This window comes from Malus sylvestris, chromosome 4 (assembly GCF_916048215.2).
Source record: "Malus sylvestris chromosome 4, drMalSylv7.2, whole genome shotgun sequence".
Taxonomy (NCBI): Eukaryota; Viridiplantae; Streptophyta; class Magnoliopsida; order Rosales; family Rosaceae; genus Malus; species Malus sylvestris.
The window spans coordinates 20,936,731-20,959,339 of NC_062263.1; the positions used below are offsets into that span (position 1 = coordinate 20,936,731).

The 22,609-nt window shown below is 37.6% G+C and overlaps 5 protein-coding genes across 5 annotated transcripts; 1 reads left to right on the forward strand and 4 right to left on the reverse strand.

The window, feature by feature from the left end:
• Positions 1 to 529: 529 nt before the first annotated feature.
• On the reverse strand, positions 530 to 2,830 carry LOC126618185 (putative cyclin-D7-1). Its single transcript, XM_050286269.1, has 6 exons — positions 2,478 to 2,830; positions 2,235 to 2,335; positions 2,015 to 2,153; positions 1,710 to 1,914; positions 1,052 to 1,194; positions 530 to 929 (listed from the first exon to the last, which is right to left on the reverse strand). The coding sequence occupies exons 1-6, from the start codon at positions 2,751 to 2,753 to the stop codon at positions 780 to 782; spliced, it is 1,014 nt and encodes a 337-aa protein (XP_050142226.1). The 5' UTR covers positions 2,754 to 2,830; the 3' UTR covers positions 530 to 779.
• Positions 2,831 to 5,751: 2,921 nt separating this feature from the next.
• LOC126618532 (uncharacterized) lies at positions 5,752 to 8,152 on the reverse strand. Its single transcript, XM_050286630.1, has 8 exons — positions 7,986 to 8,152; positions 7,706 to 7,761; positions 7,391 to 7,534; positions 6,761 to 6,834; positions 6,607 to 6,661; positions 6,473 to 6,535; positions 6,251 to 6,378; positions 5,752 to 6,093 (listed from the first exon to the last, which is right to left on the reverse strand). The coding sequence occupies exons 1-8, from the start codon at positions 8,029 to 8,031 to the stop codon at positions 6,015 to 6,017; spliced, it is 645 nt and encodes a 214-aa protein (XP_050142587.1). The 5' UTR covers positions 8,032 to 8,152; the 3' UTR covers positions 5,752 to 6,014.
• A 938-nt stretch (positions 8,153 to 9,090) lies between these two features.
• Positions 9,091 to 11,200, reverse strand: LOC126618530 (L-type lectin-domain containing receptor kinase IV.1-like). The gene is made up of 2 exons (XM_050286628.1): positions 10,542 to 11,200; positions 9,091 to 10,469 (listed from the first exon to the last, which is right to left on the reverse strand). Exons 1-2 carry the CDS (start codon positions 11,164 to 11,166, stop codon positions 9,190 to 9,192), a joined length of 1,905 nt encoding a protein of 634 aa, XP_050142585.1. The 5' UTR covers positions 11,167 to 11,200; the 3' UTR covers positions 9,091 to 9,189.
• A 1,323-nt stretch (positions 11,201 to 12,523) lies between these two features.
• LOC126618531 (L-type lectin-domain containing receptor kinase IV.1-like) lies at positions 12,524 to 14,740 on the reverse strand. The gene has a single exon (XM_050286629.1). It carries the CDS (start codon positions 14,627 to 14,629, stop codon positions 12,662 to 12,664), a length of 1,968 nt encoding a protein of 655 aa, XP_050142586.1. The 5' UTR covers positions 14,630 to 14,740; the 3' UTR covers positions 12,524 to 12,661.
• Positions 14,741 to 19,241: 4,501 nt separating this feature from the next.
• On the forward strand, positions 19,242 to 21,522 carry LOC126618186 (uncharacterized). The gene is made up of 3 exons (XM_050286270.1): positions 19,242 to 19,869; positions 19,957 to 21,427; positions 21,486 to 21,522. Exons 1-3 carry the CDS (start codon positions 19,242 to 19,244, stop codon positions 21,520 to 21,522), a joined length of 2,136 nt encoding a protein of 711 aa, XP_050142227.1.
• Positions 21,523 to 22,609: the final 1,087 nt, after the last annotated feature.

Below are 22,609 nucleotides of genomic sequence, written 5' to 3' on the forward strand. Positions count from 1 at the left end.
ATAACACGGAATCATGCAAGCTTCCTTCATATTGTGCCTTGATCATGCTTGTGATCATCTCTTACAATAGTTGGATAGAGAGAGATCACATGAGCGTAATAGCTCGGTCTACCTCTAGCTTCTCCTCATCTTTGTCCATCAGAGGCTCCTCATTTTCATAATTTTCCTTTGATTCAGTCATCAAATTTGATGTAGATGCGTAGGTTGTTGATCCAAGGGTTGTAATAACTTGATCTCGGATGAACGATCGAACAATTGCTTCAAGTTTTGAACTTGAAACAATGCGTGGATATTCTTTACCTCTAGGTTTGTGTATGACCTGCGACAACGGTGATGTTGATGTGGGATTTTGTTGATTCAAGGGTCTTGGCAACTTGATCTTGAATCGAACATCGTTACAAGTTTTAAGCTTTCATTCCGATTTTGGGAGCAATTTGGGCCCCTTACCGATTTTAAGGAGATTTCTTCCCCTTCACTGTATTTTAGGAATGCTTTTGATCTTCCTTTGCTTGATTTGTGCTACATGTCATTGATAACTTGTCCATTTGTGATGAGTCATATGCCACATAGAGCTTTGTGATGCATCATTTGCATGCAACGAAATTTACAAGTCTACAACAGATAATATCGTTTGTTTAAAAAATATATTTGTTTAATGCTAGAAGCCCTTAGGAACTCCTTTTTTACTCCTTATTCCTTATATTTAGGAGCTCTTAGTCATTTTGCTAATCTAGGAGCACGATAGAGTGTGATCAGAGATGGTATTTTTCAAATTCTTCCTAAATTTTAGTTAGATTCTCATTTTGGAAGCCCACTGTTGTTGGACTTGAAGGGCAGTAATGGAAATCCTCGTGATCTCTTAATCTGTGCAGACAATCAACTGATGAATATTGCTCCTCCATCATCTTATGGCACTTCACCAACTCGCCCTATAATATACAAGTAGTGGACAAATTACCAGTCAGTACCAGGAATAAAATGTTAGATGTTAATCAGCAAAAGAAAAGGGGAAATTAAAAAGGGAATTTGATACTGAAATTAATTAAGTGACCTTTTGGTCATGATCCAATAGACTTGTAAGACACGTGAGGTAGGCATTGCCCGATATGGCTGCTGAAAGTTGTATCTTATCCAGACTGCACCTTAGAGCAGATATTGCAACCACACTTTGCCTATAATCCAGAAACTTGGAATCTGGAAAGTTCATAATAATTTTTGTTTCTTAATTATGTGTACTATCAGAAAATAAAAACAGTGAGTCGTTTTATAATTATAATCGATATTACTACTCTAAGTTACATTAAAGAAAGGTGAAGAGCTTCAACACTGGACGTAATGAGTTGAAAGAAAAACTATATTCACCAGGGTAATCCAGCCACTTGTAGTACAAGTGTTTTAAGAGTTTCTATAAATTTGAGAAATTAACGTATAAAATAAAGGATAATTTAGAATTAATAAGTATCACTTGGTGTAAATTTTATGAATCTCATTGATTGAATTATATAAATCATTTACCATATATAGGGTTGCATCTAGAGTAATTTAAGTAATTAACCAACACTAATTACTATTACAATACTTTAGGAGTAAGTCATCTAGAAGAAGTGTGAAATAAAAGCCTTTCTAACACTTGGGAAAAAAGGAAATTTAGAGTTAATAATGGATATACCGGATACATACATCAAATAATTAAGTTCGAAAAAACATACCCGAAATAGCTCGAAGAAGCAAATTGTTGAGTAGGGCAATGATCTCTTCATGAAGTTGGGGCTTCAATGAGTCCAGAAACCATGAAAACAGTTCTAGGTAAGAGTAAGCCGTTGTAGAAGCAAGGCGCCATCCTAATGCATTTAGCACCATCATTTCCACCCGTTGGATTGTGCTTGGCTCAAATGAATGTTCCAGATCTTCCATCTGCGATCAATGAATCAACACAGTAATTAAACCTTTGCAGGAACAAATAATGGTGTCATTCTTCATTAATAATGCAAATAATTAACGAATAGGTTATCACCTGAATTTCAAGCATGGAAGGATTGTAGGTATCACTGAACTTGGAGGCAATAGATAAGCAGGCAATAGACACCAATTCCACCATCCAAATTTCCATCCCCGAAAATACATACATGTACATAGATATTAAGTCAGATTTCCTTTCAATTTTGCCCAATACATAACTAATTAAACAGATTTCCTTTCAACTCGGATTAATTAAACTTAAAAGCATTATATATCATGTATTCCTTACATTGCAATGGTTCGTGGATATGAACCGATCAAGGTAATTTGCAGCATAAAAAACAGTTCCAAGGGAGAGGTTCAACCGACTTGAAGACTGAAAACACAAACAAAAGAATTAAATAAATATTTAGCACTACTACCATGATAATTTTCAAATATATACCTTAAACATATACATATACATACATACATACATATATATATATATATATATATATGCGTGTGTGTGTATTGACCTTGATGAACCATTGAATGCTTTTTAACCTAGCAATGACCAAATTATTCGAACACAGGTTATCGAGGTAATTAGGTTCAGGCATATAGCTCTTCTCCTTCTCCATGCATATGGTCAGAGCCTGCTCATACTCTTCCTTAGTTGTATACATTAATATTGATCTACAGTAACTTTTTGAACCAAAGTTATTGCCAGGGATAGTTTCAGTAGTCACTGCAGGGCTTGCAGGGCTTGCAGGGCATACCTCATCGCAAAGCAAACTTTCCATGCAAATCATGTTTTGAATAATATAAAAGAAGCTATGGTCACTAGCCAGTCTAAAAAATGTACTCAGTTGTTTCAATAACAGGGTACTCGATCGAGTGAGAGATGAGCGGTTTGAGAAAACGAAATTAAGAAAAACTTGGAAGATGGTGAAAAGAGGGAAGTTGAGGGGAAGTTATATAAGAGTTGGTGGGTAGTTACAGTCTTACAGACAGATAGAGAAATAAAAAGAGGGACACGCCCCTCATGAAATGGGGTAAATGCAGTCCGAATAGTAGTGGTAGTGGTGGGTTAAGAAATTGTTTTAGGCTTATTATATTAGTACCCCACAAATTGTTGAATAAACCTCACATACTTACTACACCTCACATTTACTTTTTCAATTAAAAATTATCTTAATACACCCCACTTCCTTCCCCATAATACCCTCACACCCCACTTTCTTAATATACACCTTACATTTTCTATACACACCCCACATTTTTAATACACCCCACATTTCTCAAATCTTATAACAATCAGTTTTAATTTTGCCGAATGATTTCAAACCATCTAAACTTTAGTTTGCCGAATGATTTCAAATTGAATGATTTGAAAAAATGTTTAGGTTCATTTGAATGTTTTTTCAATAACAATAATAATGATTTCAAAGCTTTCGAAACACCGAATTCGTGTTCCATTCGTCAAAAATAATTTTTCTTAATCAACATGTTTGTAGTTTCATTGCTTAGGGTTTTATTCAACAATGGAGGGTGTGAGGGGTTTTGAGAGTTGAAGTAGATAAATAATGCGTTAAAAGTTATTATTTTTATTATTTTTTAAACCTAATAAGGTCAAAATTATCATTGCATAGTAAAGTAAATAATTAATTAATATTAAATTTTAATGTGGGGTGCATTCAATATTTTGTGGGGTGGTAATATAAAAAGCTTTGTTTTATATTATTTTTGTTATATATTGGTGTTTTTGTATTAAATTAGCTAGGGTTTTATTGTGATCGCTACCAATTGCGTGAATCCATGCACGAGGATGTCTCTGTAGGCTACGTAGTGGGCTAAATGCTCTCTCTCTCTCTCTCTCTCTCTCTCTCTCTCTCTCTCTCTCTCTCTCTCTCTCTCATCGTCCTCCCTTCAATGCAGGAAACGAGGGCAGAAGCTAATAAGGTTTGTGACTGATGCGGTGGTTTGGTTTGGTTGGCACTGAACTTGAGAATAATATTTAGAGACTCAAATGTGGGCCCCAATCTCAGTGTTAATGAGTGGGTCTTCGTGATCGTCTTCAACGCTTGATCATGAGGGCCTTGGTGGTTAATGGTGACGGCAAATCCCTCATCTCATCAGTCATTTCTCTATTGGGACAAATTGCTAGTGCAAGATCAATGATCTCTAATTGAATTGAATCTCTCTACAGTCTCCACCAACAAAAGCTGCTAATTGAATGGTTTAGATGTTCATCCTTGAAGCCTGGACAGTTGGATTGGGACCACTAGGTCCACAAGACATATTCTCTACTAGCAGCATTTAGGTTTGTAAACGAGCTGAACCACGAATAACATTTTGCTCAAGGTTTGGTTTGTTTAATTTTTTTTCAAGCTCAAACCAGGTTTGGTTTGCTTCTTATACAAGCTCGAGTGGGCTTAAAAACTTCAAACTCGATACCAAGCTCAAACTATATCAAGCTATCTATTATAATAAGTTGGTATGCTTTAGTTGCAGAAGTTCACAACTTGATAACACATTTTTGTAATAAAAGATATATAAAACATAAACAACATATTATGAACGCCCCAAACTTTTTTATGCTTGTAGTTTTTTTTTTTTTGAACAAACGACAGCATTTACACTAATCTTACAATGAGCTTGTCAAAAACAAGTGGTTCAACTTTTAGAAACTAAATCTTTGTCTTAAAAAAAGTCCAAACTGAAAATAGTTTATATAATCTTAGGAAAAATAGTACACATAATTATTCGAAAGAAAAATCTCAAACATGATTTTTCATTACAAACAAACTTCTTGAATAGTATGTAGCTCGAGTTGTCTTGTAAAAAAGTATGAGATACTTATGAGACTTGAAGAATATATCAATATTCACGCTTAACTTGTTTCTTATCGAGCCGAACAGGTGCAAGTTTGAGCTGTTTCAAACTGATTCACAACCCTAAGAAGCATTAGCTAAGCAGCCTAAGCCGAACTCTTTTTTCATTCCACTAGGGCATGTGAACTCTCAATTGAGTCAATTCTGTTTTAAGCCCCCTCAATCGTTCATGACAATCATTTAACCATACAGACTTCATGATTGTAACCCATTAATACTCTTTCTCATCTTCCAAAAACTATGTAGAAAAACTGATTTAATTTGGAGATTACTTAAGCATCTATATGTGACAAACAAATCAACATTTACGACAACATATAACATCTTAATGATGAACTTTCAATGTGTTTGATTCACATGGACGACTAAATAGTTTTTTAATCAAATGAACTTTACACGTAAGGAGCCAAGCATTGTCCAATGCTCTCCCCAACCTGTTAGTTTTGTCACTTATTTTGTGAAATTAAGGGTATTTTCGTTCATTTTGTACCGTATAAGTCTTGGATTTAATGCATTAGTTTTAAGTTTCAATTGTCCAATTCTCTCCCCTTCCTGTTAGTTGTGTCACTTATTAAGTGAAATTACGGGTATTTTGTCGTATCATAGATGCCTTTGATTTAATACACGTGTTAAAGTTTCAATTTCCCTAAAAAAAGAAATTTTTTTTCATAGCTCAATTAAGAAATACTTAAGATTTACTAATTTTTCTTGTGAATGTTGCATTTTTTTTTGACATATATGCTCCTAAAAGTTGGTTTGCAAGTGATGAAATTAACTGAAAGTTTAGAGGGACTCAACCAAAACGAAAATTCACAGGGCAAAGTAGAACAAGGTACAAAGTTCGGGAAATTGCTAAGTTTTTCCTTGAAATAATAACACCAAGCTATGTAATCAAACGTCTAATGAAAAACTACAATAGAAGAATCATAAATTCTGATTTCGAGCTGAACGTTTCGCTACATATGCAAGATTTCACATCACCTCAAAGTAACTAGTACACGGTGATTACCATATTCAAGAACACCACACAGCTCTGCGATAGACTTTTACGAACACAAACAAATGTACATCTGCACAAGTTTTATCAATTCTTGCAGTACTAAAGGAGCTAAATGCTCTTGAAACATGACCCAAAGTTGTGCAATTCCTAGTAGGCATCCACGGTAGACATATTCTCATCTATCGCAGTTCATATGATGAAAAGCTGAAACCTGATCGTCCCTCGTTGGTGGATTTCAGCTCAAGCTTCTGAAAAGGGCTGCAAGTCGGTTCAAGTAACGTTTATCAGTCACTTGGTTGCAATGTGTTCAGAAAATTAAATCAGAAAGACAATGCATAATAAGGGAAGTGGCAATCTACTTTGTAAGCATTTACACATCCCATTATAAAGGAAGGAAATACGCTGGCCAGTATACCTGCTGTTAGGATCATAATAGAAGCCATTGATGGAGCCATCGCTACAAGAGAAACAGACATAGTAAAAGCCAGCTATTGTTAGCCCACAGTCTGTGCCAACATTCACAAAATATTGCTCTTTCCATCTCTGCACCAACACAATGTCAAAGAAGTCAACAACATTGCATCTGACGAATAAGTAGTCATTATACAATGAATAAGAGAACAATTAGATCAGTTACCATGAATATGTATGGATAATTACTCAGATCTAATGATTTGCCGCCATCAACTTCCACTTGGCTCTGTAAACAATAGAATTAATTAGAAGATAACAGAAGTTTGCCATATGATTGAGAAGATTAAGACTCCATACCAGCAGAGCAGAAAAAGAAGGAAACTTGGTCCAGTGCCTTATATCATCCTCTGGCCTGTAAAGAGTTAAACAAATTAGCACTAGATCGTTATTCCACAACCATGATACGATAATTAGGGTCAACATAGAGGTTAAAAGGATAACAGAAACATACGTTGCCTCCCATTTTCCAGTGAAGAAAGTATAATTCTTGGTGTCAACAATCTCTCCTTCCCAAAAGGTAACTACCTAACATACATGTTGAAAAACAAAGTAAACACTAAATGAAGGTTACAAAAATATCAGAATACGGGAGTGGGGGAATACAATAACTAGATTTCCATATCCACAAAAAAGTAGATAAGGTGTCATTTCTAATGCACACGTCTTGCATGAAAGTGGCAGACTAGAATCAGCCAAATTTATAGATCGTATGAGACACACGATAAGCAGTGAATATCATAATGATATCTTATGGATTGAAGATTGAAAATTAGGCAAATCAAGTTTGTAGCTGCTGCACCCAATGAACCCAAAGAATGCTTGATTTAAGATTTAACTATATGAGGTTCGCCATCTAGATGTGGAATACAGACAACAACAGCAGTACAAAAACCGAAGGTACCAAAAAGGGGTACGAAACTCCTCAAGTAAAGAGCAGTTCCGATAAAAAACTCAGTAGTTCGTTCACTCTTTTGTTGTTCTTAATTCATTTCAGGGAAATATTTATTCTCAATACCAATCCTCAAACAAAAAAATTCATGGTGACAGATGAACAACAGACACAAAAGAAGAAACTCCTTACCGGTGTGTCTGCCATAGGAACATTAAGAGCTTCCATGGTTCCACATAGATAACCATGTTCAAGGTCACACCCCTGTATCCGAACATTCACTCTCCACGCTTCATCTTTCTTCATACTACAAACATTCTGCGTACCGGAGAAGGCCTGCCATAGAATTATGAACTTAATTCTACAATGCACACACATTTATACTTCCGAAATCGGTGCTTATGCTCAAAAAATCAATATTAATTAGAAATTCTCTATAATCTAACCAATTTCAAGAAAAAAGGAACGAAATTTAAGAACTACAAAGGCACAGGAACAGAGATAAACCTGTCCAACGCTTAAAAGTGTGCAGGCTGGAGGAGCTGTCTGTCCACCATTTGAACCTGCACATAGATACAAATACTAACATATACATAAACACATATATACATATATGTGAACGATTGGAAGAAAAATTACAGAAAAAAGGTAGTGTCTTTGAGGATTATATCCTACAACATGAATCGAACAGTGCAGATTTCGGCAAAATCCCTAACTCTACTAAATGGGGAAACCGCTGTTTGCTTTGGCATTCGGTATCGAGAACGAGAGAGGGGCGGAGAAGTACCTGAGAGTTGAGAAGGCGCGGAGGCTTCCGCCACTCTCACCGGCATTTCTTTGATTGGTTCAATCGGAAAGGAGTAAGCGAGTCCGATGCTATCGCCAATTCAACACACCATCCAGAGTCCGCGCCTGTCTAATGAGCCCGACCCGCAACCGCCTCCAAATAGTTCCTCTCCTTTTCCTCCTTCATTTTCTCTCAAGTTTTATTTATTTTCATAGGTTCGGATATTGTAAATGATGAGTTCGAAACCAATTTGTTTCCTAACCGCTTATAGTACACATATTTTTTTATGAAAAAAAATGTCATGTCTAATAAAGGGATATAGGTCACTTTTAATAAAAAATGTGCAAAAATTGTCTCCAATAAAAAGGTTATATCCTAATTAATAAGACTAGCTACAAGTAGTCTCGAGTCGTCTACGTTCTTATAACAGAGCATCTTGTGGAGCCTCCATGGCCTCTCTCTACAATAAACTATAGTTGTGCACGTGTGCTCCATTATTACTTTTACTACAAACGTACTTGGATTTTTACGTTTACATGCTTTGATTTTGGTTTTTGAGGTTTCCGAATTGTACTTTTATAGACGTTTAATGAATTTGTTTCTGATATCATCAAAGAGGTCGCACTTGGTGCGATGGCAAGTGCCTTCGCCCATGAGCGGTAGGTCTCGGGTTCGAGACTTGGGAGCAGCCTCTCCATAAATGGGGGTAAGGTTAGCCGACATTCACCTCTCCCAGACCCTGCGTAGAGCGGGAGCCTTGTGCACTGGGTACGACTAATGAATTTGTTTCTGATAGGTACAACGAATGAATTTGCAAGGAGTGAGTATCGTTCTTATTCGTGTTTACCGAGTTGGGATACAAGGCATGCATGCCATTTGAGTGAAATTTGTAAGCCTCAAAAGATCATTGGATGTCACTCCTGCAATACCGCACAGAAGTCGCTGGAGATTCCGGTTTAGTTGAAGTCCTTCACCTCACTTTCTTCTCCAGTCTAGCATCGAGATATCGAGCGACGGACCATCCATCGTTCACGTACACACAGATTGTAATTTCAAACACATCGGAACACGTTAGAGATAATCACATGTTTGACGAAGACAGAGAGAACCCGATGAACATACCAATGAGTAAATATATCATAAATATAAGTTACATTGACAAGCTAATAAGCATTTAGTACTCGAGAATGCTTTGTGCTTGGTGTCAGCGGCCACCTGAGAGGCGTGATGACTCTGAAGCATATGAATGCGACAACCCCGTGCCCGTTGCAAATTCGTCAAAACCTTCTTTGTGAGGAAACGATAAGCCGCTGGCAGAAACACCAAGGGGTGACAGCTCCGGCAAAAGAAGGTCTCCCTCCAAGTACTGCACAACTTGGCGCATGCTTGGCCTAGCTGCAGGCTCTGACTGAGAGCATAACAGCCCGAGCTTCAATACCAACTCCACCTCCTCTGCTACAAATTCGGTTCCCAAGTTTGGATCTTTTGCCTCAAGAATGTTACTTCTTTTCCAACAACAAAACACCCGGTCAACTAAAATGACAACCTCTGAATCATGCGTCTCGATTGGCTTCCTTCCACAGGCAACTTCAAGCAAAAATACCCCAAAAGAGAACACATCAGTGCTCGTTGTGGCCCGGCCTGATCTTGTGTGCTCAGGAGCTAGGTACCCAAATGTTCCAGCTATATGAGTAGTTTGAGGGTCTGCGCCGTGGTCATGTAGTCTTGCAAGCCCAAAATCTCCTAGCTTTCCGTTCCATTCTCCATCGAGTAATACATTACTGGCCTTCACATCTCTGTGAATCACAACCTGATCCCATTCTTCATGGAGATAAAGCAACCCTGATGCTACGCCTTTGATGACCCTAAATCTCTGGCTCCAATTGAGAGTGACCGTCGGTTGGCCATAGAGGTACTTGTCGAGGCTTCCATTAGGCATGTACTCATACACCAACAGCAGCTCTCCTTTTCTTCTGCAATAGCCCAACAAAGGAACTAGGTTTCGGTGACGAAGTCTTCCATTGCTAACAATTTCTGCCACGAACTCCTTCATCCCCTGCCTTGACTCGTGTGACTCCCTCTTCACAGCAATCTCAGCTTTTGAGTTGGGTAATATGCCTTTATAGACCTTACCAAATCCACCCTTTCCCAAAAGCTCCTTCTCCCTAAACCCTTTTGTGGCAATATATAACTCTTTGTATTTAAACCTTTGAGGTCCGTACTCAAGCTCCCAGTCTTCAAGCAGTTCCGCAAACTTCTTTCTTCTTATGGCAAAGTGTACACCATAAAGAAGTGCTAACAAAACCGAACTCCCAATTATTACAGGCAGAGCAATGGTCAAATGTTTAGATCTTTTTTTTGGTCCTAGCGGAGGCAGCTTGGGAAGCTTTGAGAGATCAATCTCTTCAGCCTGGCCATTCAACTTAAAGCTCCACCCCAAAACATATGCAGATGCAGTAAGCTTGCTAGTGGACGCGGAGAAGCCTATGTACATGATTTTGTTAAGGATTGGGGAAAGGTCATTCGTCAAAGACAAAAGTGGAATGTAGGGCTTACCATTACTAACTGGAGACATAGAGACATTTATTTGCTTCTTGCTACCATCATAGTCCACCCATACTTGCACGGGTTGGCCATTCGTAATCACTCTTTCTCCAACATAATATCCTGCTGGAGCAGACACCTCAGAAACCATACCATTAATATCAATCCCTACATGGTTGTCATTGATGTCTTTGAACTCTTCGTTCTTGAAAGTGTCAAGCTCTACAGCAAAAACATGATTGGTAGGACTGCCATTGTTTGTCCTGTTGAAAAGGCCTAGGTACTGGCTTGAGGAAGCTCCGGGCAGCCCTCTGGTTGGAGCAATGATAAAGGCTATTCCATGATCACAGAGATCAGGATATCTCATAGCAAAGACGAAGGTGACAGAGAAGGAGAAAACTGTGCCACAAGATGAGTTCTTGAAAGTTACTGGGTTGGGATAGAAGGCATGACCCATCTTGAAGGCGGTCTCATTTGTAAGCTTCAAAAGGCCATTGGATGTCACTTCTGCTATGCCGTCTAGGCTAAGATTCGTAGACCGGAAACCATGGTAGGTGAAACTGAGATCTTCAGCAACTGCTAGGCTAACTAGTAGAAATAATATTGCAAGCTTGAAACACATTAGTACTACTACCATTGTGCTTGCAATGGATTGGGAGATTGGGAGAAAGACATGGAGGGTGGAGCTGATGAAATAAGACTTTTTAATCGATCAGGTTGTCGAAATTTTTCGGGCAATCGATTGAGTTGTGCTTGCACACCTTGAAGATCACATTGACTTAATGAAGGTGCTTTGACAGTTGTATTTTCTCTCATGTATTATTTATCAACTAAAACACACCTCATGTTTTCTTATAAAATTGTAATCAATTTGAAACATTCAACTGTTAAAACATTTGCGGTGGTTACATGGCTAATGACATTGAATTATGGATAAATACCTTTCTGTTCATGGTGTTTAATATCGTTTATAATCTCTGTCGATTTCCAATGTCTTTCCTAAAATGTACAAGTAAACTCCGTTCATGTTGAGATGAAAACGTGTTTAAACATCACTCGGTTCCTCTCGAATTCCAGGACGACATGGCAGAGTGGACTGCGATTAGAAGCATTTTTAAGCACAGCGACCAAATTGGTGAAAAATGTAACGTAGCCAGCAAAATAAAACTTTATGCAAAACAATGACCTAAATAGTATTTTACCACTTTGATTAAGGTACTTGCTTCTCATTTGAGATACTAGCCTCTTCGCGCGCGCGTGAGGTTTTGTTTATATCACGGAACTCCACGAGTTTTCGAGATTTTACGATTTATTTTTGTATGTCTTAAGTCAATAGACTTTTTATATTGTGAAGAATATTAAATTTGCTATTTCAGTCCTCTCTTCTTTTACACTCTTTTCTCAATTCATGAGTCTGCAAGTTTCTTTTTATATAAGAAAACACGTGTTTGAATAAAGTTCTAGAAGTGCAACAACAACATTAACAATCCTTCGAATAAAATCTACATGAATCAAATCGAATCATGTCAACTATTGGTTAACATTTTATTAAAAGATGGTTGACAGACTCACCTGCATCATTCTCTCAACGCAAGCTTTCCGGCAATGGTTCTCGTTGTCTGATAACTGCGGCTTTCAGGTTGTCCTGGAGACACAGCACATTCATCTGCAATTCTGCACTGCACACAAAGACACTAAACAACATTTCCAGTGACATTGTATTTAACACAGTAGTATAACAACAACCGTATATTGAAAGAACTGAAAATGTTAATGTTAAGAGTCTTAGAAAGGTTATAAACATCTGATCGAGATGAAATAGAGTGAACGAAAAACACTACACACACATGGTCTTCTCCATTAAAATTTAAAGACAACATTAATGAACACGAGTGAACAAGAACAATGACAGATGAGAGTACGACTATAATTGGATCCTTCTACACCGAGGAAACACTTAGTATGAGTGCAATGCAGACAGAATAGAAAAGATCAAAAGAACAAACTTGCTTAGCGTATTATTGGCCTTGAAAGTATTGAAGTTTACAAGAATCATAAGTACTGGGAGTACCAATCAAAGATGCTTACGCTATGAATACCATTTACAAAGACGATCCTAATTGCTTTTAGATTCAGCGACCGCAGGAGAGGAATGACGAATCTGGAGCATACGATGACACTGAAGACCCTGGGGCCATTGTATATTCATCAAAACCTTCATTATGAGAAATGCCTAAGCCACGTGAGGAGAGACCAAGAAGTGAAAACTCTGCAGGCAAAGGAACTTTATCCTCCAAATGCTGCACAACTTGGCGCATCCTTGGCCTCATTGAAGGCTCTGATTGGCAGCAAAACAGCCCAAGCTTCAACACCAACTCCACCTCCTCTGCTACAAAATCATTACCTAATTTTGGATCTTTCGCCTCAAGAATATTACGTCCTTCCCAACAAGAAAACACCCAATCAACCAAAATCACATTCTCGGAGCCATGATATTCTATTGGCCTTCTTCCACAGGCAACTTCCAGCAAACATACACCGAAAGCAAACACATCACTACTCGTTGTCGCCCGACATGATCTTGTATGCTCTGGAGCTAGATACCCAAATGTTCCAGCTATATGAGTAGTTTGAGGGTCTGCGCCGTGGTCATATAATCTTGCAAGCCCAAAATCTCCTAACCTTCCATTCCATTCCCCATCTAGTAAAATATTACTGGCCTTGACATCTCTGTGAACCACAACCTGATCCCATTCTTCGTGCAGATAAAGCAGACCTAATGCTACACCTCTTATGACTATAAATCTCTGGCTCCAATCGAGAGTGACTGCCGGTCGGTCAAAGAGGTACTTGTCCAGACTTCCATTAGGCATGTACTCATAGACCAACAATAGCTCCCCTTTTCTTCTGCAATAGCCCAACAAAGGAACTAAATTCCGGTGACGAAGACGTCCATTGCTGACAATTTCTGCCACAAACTCCTTCATCCCCTGCCTTGATTCGTGCGAGACCCTCTTCACAGCAATCACAGTTCCCGAGGTCGGCGATATACCTCTGTAAACCTTACCAAATCCACCCTTGCCCAAAAGCTCCTTCTCCCGAAACCCTTTTGTGGCAATATATAACTCTCTATATTTAAACCTCTGAGGCCCATACTCAAGCTCCCAGTCTTCAAGCAGTTCTGCAAACTTCTTCTTTCTTCTTATGGCATAGTATACCCAAAAAACAAATGCTAGCAAAGCGGAACTCACTAATATCACAGGCAGGCCAATGGTCAAAAGTTTAGGTATTTTTTTAGGTCCTAAACGAGGCATCTTAGGAAGTTGTGAGAGACCAAGTTCTTCAGCATGACCGTTCATCTTAAAGCTCCAGCCCAAAACATAATTAATTGCTGTTAGATTACCAGTGGATGCGGAGAAACCCATGTACATGGTTCTGTGAAGGACTGGGGAAAGGTCACGAGTCAAAGACAAAAGTGGATTATAGGGCTTACCATTACTAACCAGTGCCATAGAGACATTGATTTGCTTCTTGGTACCATCATAGTCCACCCAAACTTGCACAGGCTGCCCACTCGTGATCAATCTTTCATCAGCATAATATCCGGCTGGGGCAGATACCACAGAGACTACACCATTAATATCAATCCCGACATGGTTGTCATTGATGTCACTGAATTCTGGGTTCTCGAAAGTGTCCAGCTCTACAGCAAAAACATGATTCGTTGGACTGCCATCATTCGTCCTGTTGAAAAGGCCAAAGAAGCCAACTGGAGAAGCTCCAGGCAGCCCTTTTGTTGGAGCAATGACAAAGGCGATTCCATGGCCTTGGCGAACTTTATATCTCATAGCAAAGATGAATGTGGAAGAGAAAGATAAAACTGGTCCATCAGATGAGTTCTTGAAAGTTACTGGGTTGGGATAGAAGGCATGACCAATGCTCTGAACAGTATCATTTGTAACCCTCAGAATACCATTGGATGTCACTTCTGCTACGCCTTCTAGGCTAAGATTTGCAGATCGGAAGCCAAGGTAGGTGAAATTGAAATCTTCAGCTGCTGCTACGCTTGTCAGAATGAGTATTACAAACTTGAACAACATGGTTATTTTTCTCAATTTTCACTAACGCTCACGCCTCTATAAACTTTTCACATATCCTTCACGATAAGTCTTTAGGGCATCAGTTATAGAAACCCAAAAAAGGAAAATCAATGCAGCTGGCTTTCTAGGCGAAGAAAGAGTAAATTAATTAGTAACAACTTCAACCGTCATTGTCTGGTTTTTTGGCGCCGTTGTCATACTAGTCAAGACATACTCATCTGCTTTTCAATTGACATTTTGGACTGGGGGCCAAAGGTGGCCATGCCCTCTCTCCACCCGCCGTAGATTTTGAACTGACACAGTTGATAGCAACACGTGATTTAAATACGGACCAAGACTAAATTCTCTACCATGACACAGTTAATCCTTTATTTTTTGTATACAAAAAATAGAGGTCTTAAAAATAAAAAAATAAAAAAAATAAAAAGGTAAGAGGCAACTAAAATCACAAAAGAATCTTCAAAATATGATGTTCGTTGATGTATAAAATTAGTGAGACTTTGGAACAACGTAAAATGTTAAGTTTGTAACCTTCGCATGGTTTCTTTGGTCGCATGGTTTCTTTGGTCACCGAGTAGAAGTGAATATGTAAAGAGGTAGAAATAAGGAAGCAAACACATGATGTACATAATTCACCCTAAGTTGGGTTATTATGTCCACGAGAGTAGACGAGTACTCATTAATAGTGCAGAGTTTACATGATAAAATAATTTTAGCATAATCATCATTAGTGGGTTCTAACAATGATTTAAGTAAAATAATGGCATAGGGCATATGATGTACATAATTTATCTAAATTAAGCTAAATTTAGTAGTTGTCTTTGTATATTGTATTTGCATTGTTACTTTGTTTTTTTACTGAAAAATATAAATGATCACATGTAACTGATTTACAAGTTAACTACTTACATTAATAATTTAATGAACTATTAATAGATACATCACAATTTTGTTCATAAGATTTGTACAAGTATCTCAAACCCCATAAATTCTATTTCTGTTAAACAGAACAGAAGTGCTCCTAATGCTACTCACCAAGGTGCAAAATCATCCGGAAGCATTTTTCCGACTCCTTCAAAACCCCTTTGGTAAGATTCCAAGTTTTAGCTCCAACTAGAAAATTTACCCAAGCTTTGCTGCGGGAATTGAATATAAATAGGCATAAATAATTTGCACAGAAAGATGCACTAAAAAGGTGGTAGCTAGGAACGGAACCACATCCTCAAATGCACCAATGTAGATAACACACACTAATGCCTCTTCGTACAAACTGCAGGCCAAGATGAGCAAAAAACATTTGCCTATTTCTTGGAAGGAAAATTTCTAGGCCTTTGTTATATTATGTATTAAAGAGAACCAAATTGTATCCCCAAACACTAAATTTGTTCACTTGAGTCACAATCCCCTTCCAAGGATTGTAAAACTCAAAAAGCCTACTGTCCAAAACCAGAACAATTTGTACAATTTACATGAACATATGCCTTGCACTAAAAAAACGTCTAAAATCGAATACAAATTTGTAAATCATGGACAAATTTTGTTTTACATTTTTATACTCAAGTAGCAAGTAAAATTACAAACTTTCAACAACTAGAGAGCATAAATTAAGATGTAGAGCTTCCTCTTGAACAATTGGAGGTAATTTAGCCTCTGTTCCTCCTCAGTAAAAAAACATTACAAAATGCATGATAAAATGGATAGTTTTTATGCAGAGAAAGAGATTACTTTAAATTTTTTTTATATAATATGACACAACTATAAAAATATATCTAGCATTATATCTTAGGTACATGTGTAATATACAATTTGATGTGTGCCTACATAAATCTTTTAGGATTGTCAACTGGCTAAAATATATTGAAAAATAATCAAAAGTAAGCACTCTTAGTTGGTTAACTATTATAAACTTTAACGAAAAGCTCCAGGTATTGTTCCCTTTAACGAAAAACCACATTTTTACATTAAAAAGTCAATTCTGGTACTATTCACTTTACCTTTTATTTTGTCCTTATCATTAAAACTCAAAATTTTCAAGTCATTTTCATTAGTTTTCCTTATAAACAATTGAAGTTAGTATGAAAGTACCAAACTAAATCCTAATTAAAATAAAGGGCCTGCTTGACCAAGTTTAATAAACCAACATAGATAAATTTAGCTATCATTATTGTTTGTCGTATATTTGTAGCTTCATCTTCCTGTCTTTTCTTGACTTTCTCAATTTCTTTCACTACAACCTCATTCATCATTCAATGAATTCAGATTTCAGATACAAACAGAGGACGCCTAATACGACTCTAATCCTCACTAATCAACTAAGCTTAAATGCAACTATTTTGCTCAAATTAAATAAATTGTACCCCCTCTCTCCCCCATTTTCCTTGCAATTCATCACCTAAACAATGCAGTAAAAACCAAAAGAAGGGATAAAATATTGTTACCAATGGTTAAATTTATTTACAATGGAAGATGTTTTAACTTTTTTAAAGAAGTTTTACATGAAAAGTATAAATTGGGTGAATCAAGCTCCTAGAGCTCTTTGAACCACTTTATGGCCCTAATTGGTGCAATTGAAAATGAAGAGTGTAATCAAACTTCATGAGCCTAATTGAAACAAATTAAAGACCAGAAAGTTATTAACTTTTTAACACACATAGCCCACCATTTGTATACTGACACGTAGTGTACCACCTCGTCTGCTGGTCACACTAAAAAATCTCTCATTTTGTTGACAAAGTGATAAAGGGTCTACAAACAGAAAAATTGAACATAAAACAAACCAAAATTAGGAGATTTTTACAACATTGAATTAATCCTGGAAAGAGGGCTAGATTGAGAAAGAGAGGAAGAGAGGTGAGAGAGATTACAATACCTTGCCTCTGCGTAACACATGTGATCACTCATATATTTCATGCATTTATACCATCCATTTCTAAAGTCTTTGTGATGTTTTTGTGTTAAAATTGTGGCATTTTACCTTACCTTGTGTTAATGTACAGTTAATTTTGTTTTAGGATTAATTTCAAATAAAATGGGCTGAAAAAAAAAGGAAAACAAATAAAAGACTAGAAGGTGGAGCACTAGGAAGTGTGAATTGAAATGGCTGCCTTTTGTTAAAGGAAAGGACACGGCATAAAGAAGTAGACAAAGAGGATGGCACACGGGACAGAAAGAATAAAAGAAAAGAAAGCAGGGAGAGTGGACTGACAGAAGGATAGAACAGCAGCAAGGAAAAAGGGGAAATAATACACGGCAAAGAAGTGGGGAAGACACGGACAGAAAAAGCAGAGAAAGGAAAACAGAAAATAAAGAAGTGGGAACAGCACAGACTGAGTGAAAGAATTAAAAAGAGAGAGACTGACGTAAAAACAGAAAACTGGGCGCAGACAGAGGGGGGAGAGAGACTGACAGAGAGCAGAAGCACAGATTGACAGCAGACGCAAGAGGCACGGCAGAGAGCAAAGCTTCACTCTATTTTTCTTGGTTTTATCTTCTCAAACCCATGTTTTAGTTTTGGTTTAATTTGTGAATTATGTGTAACTAAATTTTAAGTAGTTAGGGGCTGTTTTGAAGCTCCGAATATGATTGTAAGTATGTTGTGATATTTTGTTTGAATGATTTTTATGAAAGGATGAAAATTGTTTCACTACTTATGTCATTGATAAATTCTTGATGTGTTTCTATGGATGCATACATAGTGAGCATATCTAGGATTTTAATGCTATGAATATATGTTTACCTGCCCTTGTTGAATGAGGACCTACATATGTTCTAGAGTAGCACTTGTTAATTGTGGTTAACATGTGACCCGATTTCTAGGATAAGTAAGACAACGCCAGTACTTACCATGCCTTGTGATGACTCAATCTCTTTTCGTTCTTAATGATTTCTACTTGTTAAATCTATGAACACGCCATTCTAGATTGCATGCTAGGGACTACGTTAGGTTGAAAACGTCATTCTCTTAACATACTACGTAAGAAAGAGTAATAGGTTGTGTTCTAACATTGAGCATCTTCATCCGGAAATAAAAGGAATTTGAATGAAACATAACATGTTTGCATGATTATTTGGTGGTGGATAACAATTCCCCTAACTTATTTTTCTCAAACTTGTGATCTACTAAAATCGGTTTCTGTACTGTTTTTGTACGATTTAATTTAAATAGCAAATCAACTCCAAAAATCCCAAAAATTTGTGTGAGCATAGCTTGGTGTGTCTAGTTTATGTGTATAAAAGTTCGTTGCATTTGGATAAGTATAAGTTAGTCTAATAATTATTTTTCGGGGGCTGGTCAGTGGAGACAGCCACCCCGTTTTTGTGACATTTTAAGTATTTGGATAAAACAATCTTCTGCGGGAAAGACCCTTATTTTCATATGCTACAATCGACAAATTTTAGTGTTAATAAGGAAAATTAATAGGATTATTGTGGGCTACTTTGTGGTGCATTATAATTACTACCAAATTTTTGGCGCCGTGTCGCCGGGGATTGTTATTTCTGATTGCTTATATTTTATTTTTTATTTTTATTTTTTTTTATTTTTATTATTTTCTATTTCTTGTCTATTTAGTGTTTTTGGTTTTGTTTTTATTTCAGGTACTCTTTGTAGTACATGCATACTCGAAAGTCTAAGAGCATTGATCTAGCTTCCTACGATCCAGAGATTGAACGAACATTTCGAAAGCTTCAGAGAAAAATCAAGCAAAAGTGTGCATCGGTGTCTTTACCACCATCTTCTCCACCACATTTAAGTTCGGAAGAGGAGGAGGAACCACAAGAAGGCATGGCTGATAACCGTACATTGAGGGAGTTGGCAATGCCAAACACGGATCAACAACCATTGTGCATCACATATCCAAATGAAGAAGGTGGATGTGAGCTCAAGTCCGGCATGATTCACTACTTGCCTAAGTTTCATGGCTTCTCAACAAAAGATGCCAACAAGCATCTCATGGAGTTTCACGTGGTATGCTCAGGAATGAGACCAGCAAATGTGGATGAGGAGCAAGTCAAGTTGAGGGCATTCCCATTTACATTAGAAGCCAAGGCAAAGGAGTGGCTTTACAATTTACCTCCGGGATCAATGAACACCTGGAACCAGGTGAAGCAAGCATTCTTGGAGCAATATTTTCCGGCCACCAGAGCTGCAAGCATAAGGAAAGACATATGTGCAATCCGACAACAACATGGAGAGCCCTTTGGAGATTACTATGAGCGATTCACACATTTGGTTGCATCTTGTCCTAATCATCAAATTTCAGAGCATTTACTAATACAGTATTTTTATGAAGGATTACGTGGTACTGATCGTATAATGCTTGATGCAGCAAGTGGAGGAGCATTCATGGACAAGACACCAATAAATGCTAAGGCATTATTAAAGAACATTGCTGGCAACACACGACAATTTGGAAGGAGAGATGAGCTACCTTTTAAGAAAGTTAACGAGGTAAGTGCTAATTCTAGTATTGAATTACAATTAGCTAACTTGACTAATCTTGTGCAACAGGTTATTGTGGCTCCAAAACAGGTGTGTGGTGTATGTTCAAAGATGGGACATGCCACGGACATGTGCCCTTCGTTGATGGATCAAGGTGGTCTTGAGCAAGCTAATGCATTAGGAGGATTTCAAGGGCAACAAAGGCAAAAGTATTATCCATATTCCAACAACTATAATGCAGGATGGCGCGATCATCCACACTTAAAGTGGAACAATCAAGACAATGGACAACAATCTGTTCCCAACAACTATAACCGTCCGCCTGGCTTCTTTCAAGCAAGACCGCAGGCACCATTTCAGCCTCAACAACAACAAGCTCCAAGTAAGTCTCTTGAGGATTTAATTGCTTCTTTAGCTAACTCTACTCAATCTCATCAACAGAAAACAGACAAAGCAATTGAAAACCTTGAGCGCCAAATGAGTCAGTTAGCAAGTTTAATGGGGCAACAACACCAACCAGGAAGGTTGCCTAGCCAAACCGTGGTGAATCCAAATGTGGAGCAGATGAATGTTGTGACTTTAAGGAGTGGAAAAGAAGTTTTTGAGCAAGATAAGGCTTCAACAGAAACTGAAAAGTCTCCTAAAGATACAGAATTGAACAAAAAAGATTATGATAAGGTAAGTAAAGAAGTTCAAAATTCCTTTAACTCCTATGTCCCTATTCCTTTTCCTCGTAGGTTTATGAAGTCTAAGAAAGAGCAAACTGATAAGGAAATTTTGGATACTTTCCAGAAAGTCCAAGTGAACTTACCTCTTTTAGATGCCATAAAACAAGTGCCCAAGTATGCAAAGTTCCTTAAAGAGCTTTGTACAAACAAGAGGAGATTCAATGATCAAGAAAATGTGGCATTAAGCGAGGAAGTATCAGCTGTTTTACAGAGAAAGCTGCCACCGAAGTTGAAAGATGCCGGTAGCTTTACCATTCCATGTGTAATTGGAGGCAAAGAGTTTGGGAGAGCATTGTGTGATTTGGGGGCATCCATCAATCTGATGCCATATTCAATGTATGAGTCATTGAACCTTGGAGACTTAAAGGAAACAAAGGTAGTAATCCAGTTGGCAGATCGTTCAAATAAATATCCCAAAGTAACCTTGGAGGATGTACTTGTGCAACTCATTTTTCCCGCTGACTTTTTTGTTCTTGAGATGGAACATGATCCTATGCCTACTGCACTTCCTCTTATATTGGGAAGACTATTCCTTAGAACAGCACGGACGAAGATTGATGTCTACGATGGTACCTTAACCATGGAAATTGATGGGGAAAGCGTCAAGTTCAGAATCTTCAATGCTATGAGGTATCCTAGTGAATTAGAATCTTGTTTGTCTATTGATGTGTTTGACTATTTTGTGCAGGATTGTTTTAATGAATGTGTGGGACAAGATAATTTAGAGAAGGCATTAGTGCATAGCATTACACATGGAAATTTTAACTATTCATAGCACATTGAAGAAGAATTAATCCAAACAGTGGCCTCTCTTGAGTCTCTTTCACCAATTCGTGGTAAGTATTCTTCCTATTTTATTTCTCTTCCTACTTCTAACGAAAAAAACTCTTCCTTCTGTGATTCAGGCACCTAAATTGGAGCTTAAACCAATTCCTGAACATTTGAAGTATGCATTTTTGGGAGAGGATGGAACATTACCCGTCATCATATCGTCACAACTTTCAACAGAAGAGGGGGAAAAACTGATCCTGGTACTGAAGGATCACAAAACTTCCATAGCTTGGAGCATTGCAGATATCAAAGGTATAAATCCAGCTACATGTATGCATAGGATTATGCTGGAAGAAGGTGCAAAACCAACTAGGGAAGCTCAACGCCGTTTAAACCCACTCATGATGGAAGTCGTAAAAAAAGAGGTTATCAAACTTCTTGATGTTGGCATCATATATCCTATTTCGGATAGCAAGTGGGTAAGCCCTATTCAAGTAGTCCCTAAACGATCTGGAGTCACAGTTGTTAAGAATGAAGCTAATGAGCTAATGCCTACACGTGTGCAAAATAGTTGGAGAGTTTGTACAGACTATCGAAAGATAAATAGCACCACACGCAATGATCACTTTCCAGTCTCATTCATTGATCAAATGTTAGAAAGGCTAACTGGTATAATCAAATTGCAGTCGCTCCGGAGGATCAAGAAAAGACGACTTTCACATGTCCATTTGGCACATTTGCATACCGGAGGATGCCGTTTGGACTGTGCAACGCCCCTGCCACATTTCAGAGGTGTATGGTAAGTATCTTTTCTGATATGATTGAGAAAATAATTAAAGTGTTCATGGATGATTTTTCAATTTATGGTGATTCTTTTGATACATGTCTACATAATCTGTCCCTAGTTTTAAAACGTTGTCAAGAAACTAATCTAGTGTTAAATTGGGAAAAATGCCATTTCATGGTTTCGCATGGATTAGTTTTAGGGCATATCATATCTGAAAAGGGAATTGAAGTTGATAAATCTAAAGTAAAACTTGT